The sequence below is a fragment of the Balaenoptera borealis genome (assembly GCF_965194805.1).
Source record: "Balaenoptera borealis genome assembly, chromosome: X".
Lineage (NCBI taxonomy): Eukaryota > Metazoa > Chordata > Mammalia > Artiodactyla > Balaenopteridae > Balaenoptera > Balaenoptera borealis.
The window spans coordinates 21,382,431-21,403,696 of record NC_138881.1 but is presented as its reverse complement, the minus strand read 5'-3'; the positions used below and the strand labels follow the sequence as shown (position 1 = coordinate 21,403,696).

General features: G+C 42.2%; 1 protein-coding gene across 3 annotated transcripts in view; it reads right to left on the bottom strand.

The window, feature by feature from the left end:
- Nucleotides 1-20,780, bottom strand: part of POLA1 (DNA polymerase alpha 1, catalytic subunit) — a 292,398-nt gene extending 271,618 nt beyond the window's left edge. For 2 of the 3 annotated variants that reach the window (XM_082375477.1, XM_082375478.1), the window contains exons 1-10: nucleotides 20,648-20,780; nucleotides 15,568-15,692; nucleotides 13,044-13,140; nucleotides 11,734-11,814; nucleotides 4,420-4,535; nucleotides 3,255-3,317; nucleotides 2,296-2,388; nucleotides 1,788-1,875; nucleotides 1,294-1,495; nucleotides 1,027-1,205 (exon numbers count right to left, since the gene is read on the bottom strand). In XM_082375477.1, coding sequence (XP_082231603.1) covers nucleotides 1,027-1,205; nucleotides 1,294-1,495; nucleotides 1,788-1,875; nucleotides 2,296-2,388; nucleotides 3,255-3,317; nucleotides 4,420-4,535; nucleotides 11,734-11,814; nucleotides 13,044-13,140; nucleotides 15,568-15,692; nucleotides 20,648-20,690 — 1,087 coding nt within the window. In that variant the 5' untranslated portion in view covers nucleotides 20,691-20,780. The remainder of the gene's footprint in view (nucleotides 1-1,026; nucleotides 1,206-1,293; nucleotides 1,496-1,787; nucleotides 1,876-2,295; nucleotides 2,389-3,254; nucleotides 3,318-4,419; nucleotides 4,536-11,733; nucleotides 11,815-13,043; nucleotides 13,141-15,567; nucleotides 15,693-20,647) is intronic. The other variant, XM_082375479.1, reaches the window with a different exon arrangement.
- Between the last annotated feature and the right edge of the window lie 486 nt (nucleotides 20,781-21,266).

Here is a 21,266-nt window from a genome sequence, read left to right as displayed (position 1 = left end):
AACCCCCCACATCCATCCATCCATCCGCCAACGAGTTCATGTCAAAGTACATGTTACAGGCATTCGCTCCTCTCCTTCTCCACAGCCGCCACTAGTGCAAGTAACTAGCACACCTGCCGTGGACGGACTGATCTCCAGGGCTTCCACACTCCCCGACTCCAGCCCTGGGTGGGCGCGCGTGCGCGCGCACACACACACACACACAAACACACACACACACAGCCTCTTCTCCGCATAAACCAGAGGGTTCCTGTTAAAATGTAAACCCAACCATGGGTCCACTCGACCCCCTCACCCCTGCACCCCGCACTGAAAATCCTCCACTGCTCTTACAGTAAGACCTCAACTCCTTAATACGGCTTTTGAGGTCCTTTATTATCCGGCCTTTGCCTTCTCTCCGACTTTTCAGCCACGCAGGCCTCCTCCTTTCTCTCCCCAGGCCTCTGCACTTACGGGTTCCTCAGGCTGAAATACTCTCTCCTCGGCTCTGAATGTGCCTCAAATCTCAGCCCAACGGCCATTTCCTCAGACAGGCCTGCCCTGGCCATCCCCCAACTAACTGCCTTTACACCGTTCATTAACTTACCTTATTTACTGCCTATCTCTCCCACCCTACTAGAACGTAAGCTCCATTAGGACAAGGAATTTGCCCAGCTTGTTCACCCCATCTTAGTGCCTGACACAGGGCAGGTGTTCAAATTGCTGAAGGAACAAATTAAAGACTGATTCCACTTTAAGTAAAGTGCATTCCAATACGTTCAGATACATCGACGGTGAACTATAATACAAGCACACACTGCAAAACCACATATAACTGGTTTTCGGGATAAGCGTCTGTAAGGACTACTCACACAACTCCTCTCCATCCGGGTGGCTCACGCACTTTACAGTGAACGAGTGCTGCTCTCTTACTATGTACGTACATGAGGGCAGAGCCTGTTCCAATTACAATCACTAAAACACTTCAGGGAAAGGCGCTATTCCATATTAAAGACATCCAGTTGCTGTATGTAACTGTATGATTACCTGGTTGGCTGTACGGATCTTCATAAGCATCCAGCCAATAAAACTGAAATACTTGTTCCTCATCTGCCCCTTTCACCAGTGGGAGGTGACTGGAATCCACTTGAACTTCCAGGGCTGAGAAACTGCTGTCATCTTCCTGATCAATGTCCCAACAAGAGACATCTGGGAGAAAACTTGCTCTGCAAAAATCACATTTTCAAAAACCTTTCAAAATCCGACGGGATAATTGTAGCACTACTTGCCAGAAAAGTCATAAAATGCTCTTACGAGTAGGGTATGGTCCCTTTCCCAGGATCTGCCTCATGTTTTGTCCCCTCTGCTGGCTCCCTCTCTTGGTCGGAGGTCTTGGCACCCACAGGCTCCACGTCCACCTCCTCCGTTTCCATGGGCTCATCAAAGTCGCCATCTTCAAAATCCACTGCCCCTGACTCCTCCTTGTCAACTGTACACAATGCCGGCGCCGGCTCTCCTGAGGGCGGCATCACACATTCCCATCATGTGCCGCTGCCAGGGAGCACAAAAGCTTCCCCTACGCTGCAACGGCAGCCCACCCCTTGCCCACATGCTATTTGCATTTCTCTTCAATCTCCAAATTGGATGTTTTTAACTTTTCCTGCTATGAATTCAAACCTTTCATGCTGAAACTGGCTATTGCAAGCCCTTCAAATTCCCCCCACTTCCTCCTTCACGGGGCCTCCATCTTTTGACAGCACTTTGCAACTGCTTCACACCCTTGCAATTCTGCTTGACAGCAGACTTACCAGCAAATCCAGCACATTGAAGAGGAGCAGGGGTTAATGAAGGCTCCTTCCTTGAGACCGGGGAAGCGGTTTTTCCTGAAGGAGCTGCCTGTCAATGTTTTTAAATGTTTAGTCAGTTAGACCTGCATATTAAAAATATGCATCTGTCCTACCCTGACCAGAGAAAATGACAGTTCCCATTTATAAAACGATTTTCTGTTTTATTAATTATTTTACTGTTACCTAGGTTTACAAAAAAAAACACTTGTTTCCAGAAGGAAAATTATTGCATTTAGCACAGTTGTAATACCTATAATAAACACATACTAGTTACTACAAAATTTACTATGAAAAAAACAGGCACATGCTATTTTTGAAATATGTGAAACTACATAATATGAAACAGGAGTCCTAATTTAAAACAAAAGCAAGAACAAATTCAAAGGCATTTCACTCACATAGAAAAGCAACAAAATAAGTTTTAAGCAATAATATAAATCAAGATTGAAGGTATTTCCACACACTATACCTTGGGGGTGTGTACAGAGAAGGGATTCAGTGAAGCTCCACTGGATCCTTTCTTCTTCGGTATTATTACAGGTGGTGGAGTTATTTGAGGTGTCTAAAAGGAGGGGAAAGACAGACATTCACTGCCATGCTTGGTTTACCACAAGACACAAAAAGTACGATTCTTCCCCCAGTGAAGCCCAATGAGCAAAGCACTTTTTTCCTTCCCTGCTCCCCCCACAGATCTATGTTCATGCAGTGAGGTTACTATAGCAACAATACCACAGACTCACTAGAAAACCAGAATATTGAATCCACCCCTCATCAATTTTTTCTCTTTAAAACTTAACATACTTCTCCCTTACCCTTCCAGAATATTACATTTAAAAACTGTCAAGCTCGAACTACACAGTGTAGGTGTAAGTCATTTTAATCAAGGGTCACTTAGAAAGAAGCACATCTCTAAATGAGAGCTTAGTCTTGCTGTGAAACAGCCCAGTTGCAAATTCCAGTACAGATGAACCTGTCTGAGTTCTATCAGGGACAGCTCACTGACTCTTCCCTCAACCCCACTCGGAATTCAAGACGAGGATCTCACGCCTGATTGTGCAGACTGACAGGCTTCAATCCATTTCGGGAACATACACGGCAGCAACAGAGCGCGAGCAGTGTGCCTTCCCAGAACTGACTCGTGTGGATTCCTACTACTTCAAACACAGCCCCACGCGGCCCAATCTACACAATCACAGAGCCTAGAGTAGCTAGAAACTACTCACCTAAAATGGTGAGAAGAAACCAATTTGAAGGGCTTTGTTTTGGTTTGGGGGTTTGTTTGTTTTCTTTTGTTTTGTTTTTTGGTGGTGGTGTTGTCACTGAATTTTCTGTTTTGCATTCTAGCAACAGTCTGTTTTGTAAAATTACTGAATTGTTTCTTCAGCCCATGTCTCCTGAATATTTGACAACTCCTGGAGATTCACTTACCTCAGTGTTCAAATCCTGTAGAATATCACCTAGCAGATCATCCTTGGACAAGTCAACAGCTTTCTGGAAATTATAAAGGCAGGGAGAATGAGAAAGCCCTGCCCTTCATATTTTCACCCGGACCCCATGTCAGTGGAAGGAAGAACCCAGCCAGTCAGTCCTTGCCTCTTCACCCCTAACTCTGACGGCTCCTCTACTACTCACAGATCTTAACCACCACGGGCCTAAACATAACTCCTACACCCCGAGCCCCCGCCCTCAATTTTCAGCTTCATTCCATAATCCTCCTGCTAATCACCAAAATAAACACACTCACTGTCAGTGCAGCTTTCTGGTTCAGTTTTCTCTTCTATCTCCAAGCCACAACCACTGAGGTGCCTCAATTCACCTAGAAATCTACATCCAACTTAGTGACTGAGATTGGGAAAACATTACTCAAATATCTGAGTTCAAACATATTGGGACTTCCCTGGCAGTCCAGTGGTTAGGACTCAGCACTTTCACTGCCGTAGGTCCGGGTTCAATCCCTGGTCAGGGAACAAAGATCCCACAAGCCACGTGGCGCGGCCAAAAAAAATTAAAAATAAAATAAAATAAAATAAAATAAAAAATAAAAGCAACATTAAAAAAACATATTGACGGGCTTCCCTGGTGGCGCAGTGGTTGAGAATCTGCCTGCCAATGCAGGGGACACGGGTTCGAGCCCTGGTCTGGGAAGATCCCACATGCCACGGAGCGACTAGGCCCGTGAGCCACAACTACTGAGCCTGCGCGTCTGGAGCCCGTGCTCCGCAACAAGAGAGGCCGCGATAGTGAGAGGCCCGCGCACCGCGATGAAGAATGGCACCCGCTTGCCGCAACTGGAGAAAGCCCTCGCACAGAAACGAAGACCCAACACAGCTAAAAAATAAATAAATAAATAAATTAATTAATTAAAAAAAAAAAAAAAAACATATTGACCACCTATTAACTGTATAATCAAACATTAAATATAATCAAAGATCAAAGACCAAGCTCATCTAGAACCAGGGGATTAGCCTAGCAGCCTTCATAAGATCATCTGTTTAGAGCTACAGGGAATCTGACAGGAAAGGTGAACTATGAAGAAACAGGACTCTTCGCTTCACAAAGGAAGAGGCAAATATAAGAAAACCATGAGACTCACATCTGCGGTTTTCCTCCCAGCACTGGCAATGAACATTGACTTGATATTGTTCGGTTTTGTCACCACGGCCTTCTTGACATTCCTCTTGTCTTTGTTGCATGCTTTATCATTTTTTCCTGTGGGAAGAAAATTTATTTAGAAACACGCACCAGCAAAAATCAAAATGGAAAACCAAAAGCCCAGTCACCTGCCCTCTGTATATGAGACTGTGACAAGAAAAATGTTAAAAATTCAAAATACAAAACTATGAGACTTTATGCAAGGTACACAGGAAAGAATCTTTAAAATGAGCTGAATTCAGGACAACCTGACTAAATGTTACTACAGAAACTGATGAAATGCCAGTCAAATATCAGGATGAGTTAAGTGGGACTGTTTAATTGCTACTGTTAATGTAAATAAAAAGCTTTTTAAAAGGTGGGTGGTTTTTTTTTTCCCCATGGAAATAAAAAGATCAAGCTCATCTGGTACCAGGGGATTAGGCTTGCAGTCTTCATGAGATCATTTTAGTGTGATACTGACTCTGACAGGAAAACTGAACTACGAAAAAACAAGATCACCAGTTACGATACTGTAGCATCCTCGTTTCCATTTTATGAGGAACGCATGTCCTAGCAACACTAAACAGCACGGAGACATTTGTTCCATAAAGAACAACTTGTGCCATATGTTTTCTCTTCCGGGCAAGTGGAAACCACCTGCAAACTCCTCTACTACTGTCAATTTTACTCTCACTTTCTGACTCATCCCAGAGCAGCCTCCACCTACAAAAGACCTAGAATGAATAGTTAACATAGTGTGGTAGTGGCATATGAATACACAGACCAGATGAAACAGAATATGGAGTCTAGATAAAGACCAAATTACTTATGGAAATTTAGCATAAAACAAAGGTGACATCTCATATTACTGGGGAAAAGATGGACTTTTTAATAATTAGCGTTGGCTACCCATTTGTAAAGAAGTAAATCAGTATAAACACCAAGCAGGTCACAGGGCAAAATTTTAAAAATGAAATTATACAAGTACTTTAATAAAAAAGGCGAATTCCTTGTAACCTGGGTGTGGGGAAAGTCTTTCTATCTATGATTCAAAATCCATCTGCAAGAAAAAAAAAAGGATCGATAGATGCAATTATATCAGAAACAGGGTTAAAGACAAAACAGAAGAAAATTTTTGCAATATGTTTTGCAGAGAAAAAACCAATTTCACTGATATTAAAAAAAAAAGGCCAATGGAATTCCCTGGCAGTCCATTGGTTAAGACTCCACGCTTCCACTGCAGGGACCCAGGTTCGATCCCCTGGTCAGGGAACTAAGATCCCACAAACCGCGTTATATGGCCAGAAAAAAAAAAAAGGCCAAAAACCCAAAGAGAATGTGGGCAATAAATACTAACATATGGTTCACATTAAAAAAATATATAGGGCTTCTCTGGTGGCGCAGTGGTTAAGAATCTGCCTGCCAATGCAGGGGACTCGGGTTTGAGCCCTGGTCCAGGAATATCCCACATGCCGCGGAGCAACTAAGCCCATGCACCACAACTACTGAGCCTGTGCTCTAGAGCCCACATGTCACAACTACTGAGCCTGCGCTCTAGAGCCCGAGAGCCACAACTACTGAAGCCTGCGTGCCTAGAGCCCGTGCTACACAAAAAGAGAAGCCACCACAATGAGAAGCCCACGCATTGCAACGAAGAGTAGCCCCCGCTCGCTGCAACTAGAGAAAAGCCCGCGTGCAGCAACGAAGACCCAACGCAGCCAGAAAAATGAAATAAAAAATATATATAAACAGCTATTAAGTTGTATGAAAAGATACCCAACTTCATGCGTAAAAGAAATGCAGATGAAAACCACACCAAGATGTTATTCCTTGCATATTAGAGTGGCAAAAATTCGAAAGCTTGACAACACATTCTCACCACATTCTGTTGGTGAGGCCATGGTGTCCAGATGGACGCTCATGTTGTTCATGGGAGTGTAAAATGGGACAACTCCAATGGAGAAGAATTTGGCAATATCTCATGAAACTTCATGTGCATGTACTCTCTGAGCCAGCAATCCCACCTCTAGGAATTTTCCCTGAGGAAAATACCATATGCACAGTTATTCAATGTGGTATTATCTGCAAGAGCTAATTACTGAAAATCTAAATGTTCATTCAAGAAAACCACATGAATAAACCATGGTACATCCATACAATGGAATACTATGCAGCTATATAGAAATGATCAAGAAAGAAAGAAAGCCCTCTATGTGCTGATATGCAGTGATTTTCAGGATATCTTTTTTTTTAACATTTCAGAATTTTAATTTTTTCTGCATTATCAATACAGTTTTATTTCTTTTTTGTTTTCCTTTTTTAATTGAAGTATAGTTGATTTAGGATATCTTCTTAACTGAAAAAATGCCAAGTACAAAAGTATCTATAGAAAATATCCTTTGTGTAAGAAAGAAAAGGAAATAAAAATACATACACGTAATTCCATTCCTCGGCATATGCCCAAAAGAATTAAAAACAAGTGTTCAAACAAAAACTGGTACACAAAAGTTCACAGCAGCACTGGTCACAATAACCAAAAGATGGAAACAACCCAAATGCACTACAACTAATAAATGAATAAACAAAATGTGGTCTATCCTTGCAATCGAATAGTATTCAGCCCTAAAAATGAATGAAGTACTGATTCATGCTACAACATGAACGAACCTTGAAAACACTATGCTAAATGAAACAGGTCAGACACAAATGTTCACATAATTGCATGATTCCAACTATATGAAATGTTCAAAATAGGAAATCCAGAGACAGAAAGCGATTAGCAGTTGCCAGGGGCTGAGGGAAGGAAGACTGGGGAATGACTGCTTAATGGGTATGGGTTTCCATCTGGGGTGAAAGAATGTTCTGCAACTAGATAATGGTCATGGTTGCAAACACCGTTAATGCACTAAATGTCACAGATGATAAATTTTCTGTTATGTACTTTTCATGTGCCTAAGACTATGAAAAGATTTGTAGCACATTTGTGAAAAACATAAGACAGGGGAATTTAATTTTTTAAAGAGATCATTTGGAGCAGTTTGAAAAGAGAATATAGGCAATGGTCAAAATATTTAGTAAACAAAATTCAGGTCCTAATAAAGAGTATCAAAAGAGAAGGTCAATAGAGGTTTGACTAGCAAGGAAGGCTTCACTAAGGGTCTTTAATCTCACCATTGTAGGTTAGCAGGAATTAGATAGGACAACAGGAAACAGAGAAAGAACAGGAGTCAACATTTGAGATGAAATTCTTCCACAATTTTAGGGCTTCTGTTTTGTTTCTGTTTTTTTTCTTTCTTTCTTTCCGGTTTTTTTTGTTTTTTGGCCGCGCCACGCAACATGCGGGATCTTAGATCTTAGTTCCCCAAGTAGGGATCGAACCCAGGCCCCCTGCAATGGAAGCGTGGAGTCTTGACAACTGGACCGCCAGGGAAGTCCCCAATTTGATTTGTTTTATTCGTTTTCCCACTGATTTTTCTTCATTGGGATTTAGTTGATGTTTTTCTGTCTCTGTTTGAAAACAACATGCCAGGGACTGGATCTACACCAAAAAGAGTTGACCTTTTACTCCCAGGCAAAACTCTACGATTTCTTCTAAGTGTTTAAAGTGGATTGCGGAATTCCATTTCCGTTCTGAAGATCTTGGGACCTTATTGGGCAACTTGGGAAGGACACTGAAACAGCAGCGACTTGTGGGTGAATGGTGACAAAGCATGGAATAGATTTCTAAGACTAGTTCTCCTTCAGAATGTCAAGTCATTCTCTCCACTGACGTATTAGTGGGAAACGATAACATAATGATTACAGAAACAGAGATGGTTCATTTATTCAATAAATGCTGCACATTTTCTTTGCACTTGCTATTGTGATCAGCATTGAGATGATGAGGACGTGGGTCCTTTCCTCGAAAACCTCCCTGTCCAGTCCAATCTCCTAATTTACAGCTGACAAAACTAATGTCCAGATAGGTGATGGGACTCATTCAAGATGATATAATTAACAACAACGCCAGAAACTAACACAAACCTCCTCACTTCAGGGAGGTGAAAAATCACATGGGCTCACTTCATCCTCTTCTTCATGGACTCATAAAAAGTAGGAATAACACAATTAGCCACACTACTATCTAACGGTCAGTACCAGTGTGTAGCGTTCCTACATGACACAGGTTGGCAGAAACCAGGAAGATTATCCACATAATTTAACTAATGAATGAACGAATGACATCCCACATGAAAAAAAAACATATACAACCTTATTTTTTTGTAAAAGGGAACACAGGAAGGATAATTAGAAACTAATAAAAATGGTTACCTATGGAGACGGGGAGAAATGAAGTAGAAAGCATAGAGGTGAGAGTAAAAGTTATCTAGTCTATTTCTTGAATATCATTTTGATTTTTAAGCCATAAGTGTTTTACAATAGTCAAAAACTAAAATTAAAACAAAAGGGAAAAAAAGGATATTTTTAAAGCCTAAATTCAAATACAAGCAAAAACAAATGAACCTGTGTAGTAAACTGATACTACAGCACACAGAAAAAAATTACTTCATATAGCTTCTAAACACAATACCGTCACCATACACCCTCAGTAGGGTATATGCCAAGAACAAATAAAACTGCAAAGAGGACTTCCCTGGTGGTCCAGTGGTTAAGACTCCATGATTCTACTGCAGGGGGCACGGGTTCGATCCCTGGTGGGAGAAGTTCCCCATACCGTGCAGTGTGGCCAAAAAAAAATTTTAAAAACTGCAAAGAAATTGTAAACTTTACTTAGAAGTGTTGTTGCTAGAGGTATGGGTTTAGTAATTCTAAAATTCCCAAAATTATCCTGAGTATATTTTAGAAGACAAGGGTTTTCACTGAGGGTGAAGCTAAATACAAATATAGATTGGGAAAATGAAGCACCCTGTGGTTTTACACTTGAATCGAATGTATCAGTATGAATTCACAGCATACATGTATAATCTCCTAGCTCTGTTCACTCAAAGGGCCTAGAAACCATTACATCCCAGTAGCAACGAGCACATCCCTCCCCCAGATCTGCTACCATTCTCCACTAAAAGGAACCATGATTCTTGGGAGAAATGGTTGATTCCAGGTCTAGGACAGGAATCACCCAAGGAGAACCTGGAACATCTTGTTGGCCCAGAAAGCAAAGAAATGCTCAAAGACTGATGAGACCATCTCAAAAGGACAGAAGAGCCAACTCAAAGGGTCTCCCACTGCCAAATTTGTGGTAATTTGCACATCAAACAGAAAAAAGATGATAATGGATACTGAACTGTAACAGCACTTTTATTTAAATCCATGAGTTTGAAACGCTAATTTAAAAAAGGAGAGTAAGGGGAATTCCCTGGCAGTCCAGTAGTTAGGACTCAGCGCTCTCACTGCCGGGCCGGGTTCAATCACTGGTTGGGGAACTAAGATCCCGCAAGCTGCACAGCGTGGCCAAAAAAAAAAAAAAAAAATGGGTAAGGATCATCAGTAGAGGCTGAAAGCACTGGGTAAAAGTTGGTGGGGAAAAAGGGATATACACACACTGTCTCAAATTATCACCCCTATTTCCATTAATTACAAAGGTGGAAAGGTAGCTTCACAAGGAAGAGATCTGACAAACATCATCTTAAAGCAAGAGATCAAACTTCTTATCACCAGTAATGGGACAAACTGACCTTATGTGTCCCTGATATGAGTGGCAAGGACACAAGTTCATCTAAATTTCATTTTTGTCAAAATATTTAACCTGACTCTAAGCACAAAAAAACAATCATGCAAATCCCAGGTTGTGGGACATTCAACAAAACAACCAGCCTGGTCTTTTTTTTTTTTTTTAATTTTATTTTTGGCCGCACAACATGGCTTCCCAGGATCTTAGTTCCCGGACCAGGGATCAAACCCACACCCTCGGCAGTGAAAGCACAGAGTCCTAACCACTGGACCCCCAGGGAATTCCCTGGTCCCTTTAAAAATGTCAATGTCATGAAAGACATTGGGCCAGAGGGGGAGGAAGGAGGGATGGTGCTGCTCTACACTAAATAAGACTAAAGAGACATGAAAAGCCAAGTGGACACTGCATTTTTAAAAACAGTTATAAAAGACATTATTGGGCTAAATGGGGAAATCTTAATATGGACAAAATCTTAGATAATATCCTGAGAATGGTACTGTGACTAAAACGACAAGAACCCTTGTTCTTAGGAGATCACCGCTGAAGCATGTCTACAACTTACTTTCAATAAATTCACCAAAAACAAAGTCTGCATGTATGTGTCTGGGAAAGGAGAAGAGGGACAAAGTAAACAAATGTCGTAAAATGTTAATAATCTACAAATTAAGATGCAGACTTTCTGAAAAGGGTAAGAGAGCACAGATTTTAGGCTTTGTGGTCACACACGTCTCTTAAGCTGTTGCATATTCTTCTTTGAATTCTTCTTTTCTTTTTTTACACTCTTTAAAAATGTAAAAGCCATTCTTAGCTTGAGGGCTATATAGTAACAGGTATGATTTCCTTCTGGGGTAATGAAATTGATTGTGGTGATGGCTGTACTACTGTAACTATACTGAAAGCCACTGAAATGTTCACTTTAAATAGGGGAATTGTATGGTATGTTAATTATGTCTCAATAAAGCTGTTCAAAAATAAACTGGCCGTAAGTGGGCCATAAACAAACTGGCCGTAAGTGGGCCACAGAGTGCTGACCAGTGATCTACCACTTGGTAGTAATAACGAACTAAACCAAAAAAACAAATACTGAAGGGAATTTTCCCCTCTCATTTTACAGGAACTAAATCAGGCTTGTTTACTCAAAAAAATTTTTTTGCCAATGATTGTGTAGCTAAGAAGATATGACACATACATTCATATCATTTTAAACTTCAATTAAACAAAGCAAGTCGACAAAAGTTCTAAACCTTGTTATTGTACTGTACTTCTATCAAAGAGCTAAAATTCTAAGTATGTCACTTCAGTAGGAATGAAAAGACATCAATTCTTACAGCCCTCAAAATTAGCAAGTCTAAAATGACCACAGGACTAAAAGTTCCAAAATAAGTAAGACTAAACTCTTTGGATAACAGAGACATGATACCTCATTTCCTGGTTGTTTACGTTTTTTGCGTTTAATTTTCTACATAACTACGCTTCTTGCAACATTAGAACATTTTCTATACTGAAGAACAATTGTGGTAGGTCCTTTTTCCTTAAAGAAACTGTGCCAAAGTACCAAGTCATCTGAAATTTTAGACAATTCTGTATATCTCAAAATGCAGATACCTTTCTCATGGGAATCAAGGGCATGATCTTCAAGGTCATCATCAAAAATCTCTCGGCCATCCTCCACATAGCCAATACCATCTGCAGGAACAAAATTTAATATCAGGATCAAATTTCTAAAATTGGCCAATAATATTTTAGCCATGACAAAAAGATTTAAAAAAACCCTTTTATACCCACTCAGAGGTTCTCCTGGCCCAGGCCATTTTTAAGTGCAGCAGAATCCTGTTCAACCAGAAGTCGGATGAAACACAGCACCAACACAGGTTTTCTGAGTCAAAACCAAAGCATATACAGTTGACCCTTGAACAACTTGGGGTTAATGCACACATAACTTACAGTCAGCCATCAGTATCCACAGTTCTTCCAAATCTGCGGATTCAGCCAACCACGGACCATGTAGTACTGTAGTATTTACTACTGAAAAATATCACATACAAGTGGACCCAAGCAGTTCAAACCCATACTGTTCAAGGATCAACTGTATACTATGCCTATTTGGGTGAACTAAGGTAATAATTTGGCCCATAGGATCAAAGTTTGCCACAATAGGATGCTTTACAGTACTTCTACTCTACCAGAAGAATAAAAAGTAAAAGAATCAAGATCACCAGAAGTCGGGCTTCCCTGGTGGTGCAGTGGTTAAGAATCCGCCTGCCAATGCAGGAGACACGAGTTCGATCTCTGGTCTGGGAAGATCCCACATGCCGCAGAGCAACTAAGACCGTGTGCCACAACTACTGAGCCTGGAAAGCTGGCAATATAGCTGAGTTCAATTACAGAAGTAGGAACAAAAATACAGTGGCAGGCACGGTCTACACCCCCCTCCCTCTGCTCCGCGGTCAGCACTCACACGCCCAAGGAGTCAAATCCCACAAACAGGAACCATCGAGCTTTCCACAAGGGCTGTAAGAACATGGGGACCAGCCTCTGCCCGGAGCCCCTGCCGAAGTTACTCTTCACGAGTACAGTCTCCTGTAATCCTCACAGCCATTCTGTGAGATAGAGTTTTCCTACACCCCATCCCATGGGGATAGCCCACAGGTTCCTTCCAATTCCTACAGTCATTTCCTGGAGGATTTATACTATAGCCTGAGGTATGTGCCTGGCTTCTCCCAAATGTCCCTCAATAAATTTCCTATTGTTCTGCTTTCACACCCTCAAATCATGCATTTGAGGAAAACCCAAACCAAAGGTATGACCTTAAGTTAGCGCCTTACATCTGCCCAAGCAAAGCAGCAACTCCACTGAGTGAGAAGCTACGAAAAGCAACTGATACAGTGCCTGGCAGGCGGTTTCTTCCCACATACCATCATCCACGATCCAGTCGTCATCCTGGCGGGCCTGGACCAGCTTCGAGTACTGTTCCTCATCAACTTCTTCATAAACACTTGTGAAGTCCTCTACCTGCCATCATACAAGTTTGAGAAAGCTTCAAGTGGAGTGAAAGTGTTAAACAATTCTGATGAAAAAATTGTCAAATTCAAAGTGGAATGGCAGCCTGAAGGAGTAGCTGCAACCAAATCATGAGTTCTGACATTCAACACCACTGCAGGATTTTCCTTAAATAGACATCAATTAACTTAGTATTCCTTTTAGGTGGGTGTTAACATAAGATATTAAATGATTCCATTAGCATAATACACTTGTCACACCAGCAATTACTCATCTACTTCATAAAAAACAAACTGAATTATAGCCAATTCTTCATTAGCTGCTTTGGGGATTAGTCACTTGTAATTTTGAGACTGGTTTCTCCTGTACTTGGCAAACCTGTAAGACATGCCACCTCCCTCTCCACTAGCTGATGGTGCCCCACAAATAGATAATAATCTTAATAACTGTTCAACCAACCAAATGTAATTCAAATGGAAAATCTCCCCCATCCACCCCCCTCCAAAAATCAGCAAAACACACACTATATTCTACGGGTACACTAGAAATGGTTTTTGAGTGATCCCTATTTGTATTACCATTGATTCCCCACCATTTTCAGGTCTTAAAAACTGAGGGCAAGTGCGGAGAGAATGGCAAGGCCTGCAATCACACGGGCTGCCCGACCGCCAGAAGGCCAGAACACCACAAACTACTGGCATGAACAGAGCAGACCACCTCAGCACAGTTAGAGCAACAGACAGCATAGATGCACACCACTGCAGTGAGAATTTGGTGGGCTCCCATCTCCCAGATGAGAATTTGGTGGGCTTGTCAGCAAGAACTTAAAGATACCTCGTTAAAAACTCCCCCTTCTCTTGAGAGTTCTGCCTTTTCAAGTGGGGACTGGAGGAAATGACCAACTCCATCTGAAGAGCTAAGACTCTAGGAAAAAACACCTGGACACAGAGCTTTGAGAGCCTTGATGGGTAGAGTTGACTGGATTTCTGCCACACCTACTGGGCTTATAGTAATTACAGGATTAAGCTTAGTTTTTACCTCCGGTTTAATCTACTCGACAGGGATCACTGGCAAATACTGATCTGGCCTTTGATCATTTGGTGACAGAAATTACCTGCCCTACCAAATTAAGTTTTTTGACAACCCAAACACAAACTAGTCTAATTAAAATGACTATACTGACCAACTTTCTTTTTGAGGGGAGAGGGAACTGGCAAGGTTAGCTTTGTTGGCTTAAGTCTATTATGCGTACTGTGTCTCTCGTTTAAGCAACTCATTTATATACTATCAAATGACACCGGAAAACTATTTTTAAAAATCATTTTGAGTTAAAAAGTCATTTTGACTCAATCTCTAAAAACATTGCTACTGCTCAGCTTGAACTCTTAGAGCCATGCCATTAACATCAGTGATTAATGGGAAATCAGTCACATTGTGTCAACATCTGAAATGCCCCACAGAACTCCTTTATAGAAGTACCTACATTAAAAATGCTTTACTCTTGCTTTATTGTAATCCTTTTAGCAACCCTTTATGATCTGGTTGACTCCCTTAACTTGAATGAATGGTGCCAAACGACAAAAATCCTCTTCTACTTGCTTACTAGCCCAATACAGAATAGGCCATGGCTAAACAGGCACATTCTGAAGCCAGGCTGCCTGGGTTCCAATCAAGGCTCTGCCACTGTGACCTCAGATACCTCCCATGCGAAATGCTGTTAATCATAGTATCTAACTTTATACGGTATTGGAAGGATTAAATAAATGAACATATTTGTAAAAGCACTTAGAACAGTGTTAGCTGAAAAACTGCATTAGTTGCTATTGTTGTTGTTGTTGCTATTATTATTTTCTCATATTAATCACTTTCCAGCCCTGAGGCAGTTAAGATCCTCAGGGAGTGCCCTCAATGTGAAGTTAGACAATGTTGTGCAGATGGTAGCCACTCTGCTTTTCTACCTGCAGGGCATCGACAGTGGGTAGAGGAAAAGAGCCAAAAGGGCATCACATTCAATCCTACACGCAGGACACAGCAGAGGGAAGGTCCAAGTCCCTACCGCGCTCCCCTTGCATATGAGATTAGGAACAACAATTCTCTCCAAGGAGCAGCAGTGCTCGGCTAGACTGCTCAATACCTTATGAGTAAAGTAAAAGCATCTCTAAGTTCCCTCAACGAAGCCATGGAACTTAGCAGAGATGCAGTGTGCTTACTAATTTTAAAAGCATCTGTAAGGTGCCTCATGGGAACTTTGAGTTGAGTAGTCTCCCATAACCTGTAAATCTACCTCATGCCCATATGTTTGATATTAAGAAATTACTATTACAAGAAGCTTGAAATATATGCATATTTCTAATCAGTGACAAAGGTGACGTAAGATTATCTACAGGCTATGAATTAGATGAAGCACAGGAGAAAAAGCCCAGAAAAATGGTTACTTACTTCATATTTATACTTCTCACCAGCTTTAGCCCTTTTCAGTCTTTCCAGAGCTTCCTGTCGCCCTTTCTTTGATTTCTTCTCTCTCCGGGATCGAGAACCTACAAAACTCCCTGAATCTGACACAGCTGAAAAGAAGCCAAATTTACATGAGATGTACAAAATTGTCAGCCATCTTCCCTCAAAAACAAAGCAACAGTTTTTAGCCAATAGTAATATACAACTTTAATGTTATACAAATGGATTCTTTTTATAATGGAAATAATTCACAAGCTCAGGGCTGAATCTGCAGCTCCTGTGGCTCTTCAGAAATTTCCAGCTGAAGCAACTGTTATTTTTTTCCTCCAAAAAGAGAAAAATTCCAAATTCAACTGATATCCCCTGGAGACACTAAAGAGAGATCAGCCGTTAGTCCACAACCTTTCCCAGGGAAATGGCAGGCCGTTAAGTGGTTATAAAAGGGACAATTCATTTTGTATTCTGTTAATCAACATTTGAAAGGCTTTGAGGAGCACCTGCTCTTTGCAAAGTACCAGGCGCTCTGAGAGACACAAAGAAAGACAGGGCCCACAGACTCACAGAATTTACAATCTGACCTGGGAGATACCTGGCAGACCTCGGAGATACTGCGGGTTCAGTTCCAGACCAAGACCCATAAAGTGAATATCGCAATAAAGTTAGTCACACGAATTTTTTTTTTTTGGTTTCCCAGGGCATATAAGGGTTATGTTTGTACTATACTGTAGTCTATTAAATATTCAAAAGCATTATGTCTTTAAAAATACTTTATTGGTAAAACCGCTAACCATCATCTGAGCCTTCAGTGAGTTGTAGTAACATCCAAGATCCCTGATTACAGATCACCATAACAAATATAATAATGAAAAATTTGAAATGTGAGAATTACCAAAATAATGTGAACACAGGGACATGAAGTAATAAGCAAAGGCTGTTGGGAAAATGGCGCCAACAGACTTGCCCGATGCAGGGATGCCACAATCTTCAATTTGTAAAAAAAAAAAAAAAAAAATGCAGTATCTGTGAAGCACAATAAAGCGAGATATGCCTGTAAGTAGCAACTAACTCTAAAACAATTTTTAGAAGTAACACGTGCCCTAACAGAGGTACAGATAAAGTGTCTGGAATTCCAAAGGAAGGATAAATTGGGGGTTGGGAGAATTTAACAAAGGTGGCTCTGAGGAGATTCTTGATTCCACCACTGATTTCCAGGCCTCATGCAGTTGGTTACGACATGAGAGGATGAGGTGAAAGATTACAAAGATTAAAATCTGTTTTGTGGAAAATTACTGAAGTACCAGAGAGCCTCAGTGGTCAGTCATTCAACTTCTGAATTACTCACACTTTGGGTCATCATAAACTGACCACCTCACACACGTACTGAAAAGATTTCATCCACAGAATGAAGACTTTCATATGCCAGCTGATGAATACCCAAGCCAAGCAAGACAGTGCCGCCTGCCAGCGATGAGTTGAGGCTCAGCACGACTGCCACCTACGTCTGTGAAATTGAGTACTGTATTGTATTTGGTGCTAATTATTTTATAAAAAGTAGTAAGCACAGAAAAGGAGAAGTATTGATAACAGGCATCCTAAAAGCTCCAACCCCCCTGGAACATTCATAACAACATTCAGCTGTTTGACTAAGCGTTTGAAATAGAAGACGCAATTTACAGAACATGTACCAAGTGCTGGCAATAAACTGTTGAAAACTGTATCTTAAAGGTGAGGCATAATTAGAGATATTTTTTTTTCTAGCTTTCTGGAAATGGAATCTCTCTTTATAACATCTCAGCCTATTGTCTGACTTTCACATTTGACTTTTAAATCCATTTTCAGAAAGGCATTAAAGAATGCAGGTACTTAATGATGACAGCCACAAAATCTTGGGTGTCACTCAAATGATTTCAAAAAATCGTGAGCAGGCCTACACGAAAAGGTTTTGGAGATTATGGAACATGACCACTGAGAGTGAAAAGGTGGCCTCAGTGTATTCCCTTCAAGACTCCCTTGACTCCTTTGTCAGGTTATCCTGACAAAATCCATAGGTTTTCAAAAAGACTTATTCCACAGGCAACGATGTGCCACTCTAAGGGTTTGGGGTACAATTACAAATAGGACAGAGTTGCCGGTCCTCAAGGGGCTCCCAGTCAAGGAAAGCAAAAAGACCTGAGGCTCCCACCATCATATAAAGATGGTGCCATATAAGAGATAGGAAGCCAGTATTGAGGAAATGTAGAAAAGAGAGCCATTAATTTTGCCTGGGAAATCAGACAAGGCTTCACAGGGGAGGTTTCCAACACAGAAAGAGTAGAATTTCACTATCAGAGTACAGGGTAACAAGGGGCACAAGCAAAGGAAAAGGCATGAGCCAAATTACAAAGGGATGAAAATGCAAGGTGTATTCAGAAACCAAGAGGAAGTCAATGTGGAAGGTAAGCTGGACATGAGAGCGTAGAATGAGTGGGAGAACAGGAGATTAGGAAGAAGCGACACAACCAGGCTCTGCCACTTACTGGGTGACATGAGACAACTGGGTGACATGAGACAACCAGTTAACCTCTCTGAGCTACAGTGGCCAGGTGTCTTGTTGTTTTTTAAGCTGCCCAGCATCAGAATCTGTGAAGTCCCCCCTCCCTTATGCCCTTGCAGCTAGGGCATGTGCATATAAAATAGGCCCTCCAATTATGAACACCTGCTCAGACTTTAACTCAGAAGCTAGTGTGACAAGGAAAGGGAGACGGTTAATGGAAGATTCTAGAAGTATCAACAGCTACAGGAGGATTGAGTACCTGGAACAACAGTGCCAGCAATGTCCCAAGGTACTTGCAGGCTCTAACTTGAAGTACTTGGCCATGGTTGGCAACAACCTCCTCAATGGACCAGTTTTGTGGCATGATTTTAACCACTGTTCCTAGCTAAGCTGCCCCCCGACTGGCTCCCCGGAGTTTGTGAACATCACAATATCCTTCAGATAAATTCCTTTACGGTTTAAATCAACTAGAGTTGGTTCCTGTAGCCTACACCTAAGGACTCTAATGCAGAGCCTCAGGGTCCTCATATGTGAAATGGGGATAATCATGTCTGCTTCATAAAGTTGTTAAGGATTAAATGAAGATGCTTGGCTTACTTTGTACTCAGCAATACAAGAGCTCACTTAATGTGTGTGTGTGTGTGTGTGTGTGTGTGTGTGTGTGTGTGTGTGTGTGTGTGTGTGTGTGTGTGTGTGTGTGTACAGATGCAGGGTAGTCACACACACATATGCCAACACCCCACACTTCGCACTAACATGGTCTAGCTTCTAGAAAACAAAAATAAAGCAAAGCCGTTTTCTCAGGGAAGCCCCAATATAGCACTGCATATAATTACATGTTTACCATCTCAACTCCATGAAGACAAAAACCATGTCCAGCTTACCTACCACTGTTAACACCAGAGCCTGATAGAATGCCTATACCTCGTAGGTGCATAATGAATATTTGCTGAATGAACCACTGTACCTGCTTTTTTTAATCATTAAACTCTCCCCGATCCATTTCCATATACAGTAACAGCTAGTTATAGACCTTTCAACTTTTCACAGCCACCCCATCTTCTAATACTTAAGCAGAAAAAAGGCCTAAATTTTCCTTTATGGAATACGTCTCCAATGCTTCAAGTAGGTAAGTTAGCAAAAAAAAAAGAATAAGCATGAAAAAAATCCAGTTACCAAAGTTTAAATATTTGGTTCAAAATTACCATCTGGAGTACCCCCACCATCCCCCAAGGCAGACACACACAAGGCTGCAACAGTCTTTCAGGTAACAATCTTTCCAAGTTGGCTGGAAAGGAAAAATTCCAGTCACAAGTCCCCAGCCACTAATCAACACCATGACTTAAGAGGGATCTCAAGATTGCACGATGTCCTCCAAAGAGTGATTTCTTGATGTTCACGGAGAACGTAGTTTTTAGGGTGAAGAAAGGGCTTAGTGACATATCACTGATGGAGGGCTGCAAAGACTGTTCACATACTCACATCCCACATCCCATTTGTAATTCAGGCTAGTCGGCTCTCCAAAACAAATTGTCTTAAAAAGCGAAAGGCTAGAAGAACAAATTGAAATCTGTGACTCACCACTAGGTGAATGCAAAGGAAGCTGATTAGGAAGCAAGTTCTCATTAATGGTGATGTATTTGAGTGACAGGAGATGTGATGCTTGAGCTGAGAGAGTGAAGCACCTAATTTTAAGTTGGAAGTTCACTGAAGTGAAGTCACACTTTAGTTGCACACTGCTCAAAACTCAGAAATCAGACAAATCCATTTGCATTTTTGTATTCTATTTTTGGAAATAGAATATTACCACTGAAAACGGAGTAATATACAAGGCATCCGAAATGCTGCTGAACTGATACTTTTTTTTTAGAAGCTTCACCTGAGATGACTAGACTGTGAACACTATTTCTGTGCGGCACTTGAAGAACTTTACATAGAACTTGAAAAAAAAATTGTTAATGCATAAAGTAGAAACCCATTACCTACAAAGGCAAGACGCGTTTGTATCTTCAGGTGACAGCACTTAGAGCTTTCTTTCCTGCTTAGGTACAATGTGTAACAATCTTCCCAGCAGTTTCTATCAAGGGAAGGGCGCACATCCGTTCCGTCCCAGCCCTCAAGCGGACACATGGGGCGGGAGCAATGAAATACTTTCGGCCAATACTGTGCCCCACCAGGGCCAGTCTCATGAAGGTGTGCCCAGCACGTGGGATGAGATTCACCAAAAGAAATAAAAAGAAAGGCAGCCAAGTGCGGAGACCCGCAGTGACAGAGGTGAGGCAGCCTCCCAAACAAAAAGCCCCGCAGGGGGTTGCTCGGGTTTGCCAGGACCCAACAGCCCTGCAAAGACCTGTCCGAGGCCTCATAGGTTCCAGTCCTGGACGTCCGAGGTCCGCGCCCAAAGAGACCCGCGGGTCAACCCGGCCGTGCGCCTCCCTAAGAAAAAAATAAAACAGAGCCCCCACCACCCGCAATCATGCCACAGTCTCCGCACTCCCAACTGGGGACCCCGCGCGCGGGGTCATCTCTCACCGTTCGCCCCCAGCTCGCAGTCATCGCCGTGCACGGGCGCCATGGTCCCGGAGTCTTCCGATTCCGCGCCAACCAGCCCGAAACTGGCGCGGAGGCCGACACAGGCGCCACCCAGAAAACCAATCAGCAGCTCCAGAGGCTGCGGACTTCCGCCCGGAAGGCCACTGACGTGACGCGCCGCGCCGCGCGGCGCCCCGCCCCCGGGCTTCCCGCGGGCGCGCGTTTGGCGCCCCGTGATGACCCCTTAGGGAAAAGAGCGAGCGGCGGGGGAGGCCGTGGAGAGCAGAAAAAGAAAGCGGTCGGGCGCTGGAAAAGAGCCTCCTGGAGACTCGTTGCGCAGGCGCACCCATGCTGATGGGAAAAGACTTGGGCCCCTTGGAGTAGGAGCTTTCTGGTTCTGAGGGTTGATTTTCCGAGAAAAGAGGCGCGGGAGGCAGTAGGGTGGGCGTGGTTGAACGGGTTTCCCAGGAGCCTGGGAAAACGACTGCCTCCTGCTGCGCACTCGGAGTCTTGCCTGATACTTTGCTTCTCTGAGTACGAATACAGTCGCTGTGTGATTTATGGTATTGCAATATATGCACCAAGTTAACCAAAAGGTCAAAAGTACCATCACCAATAC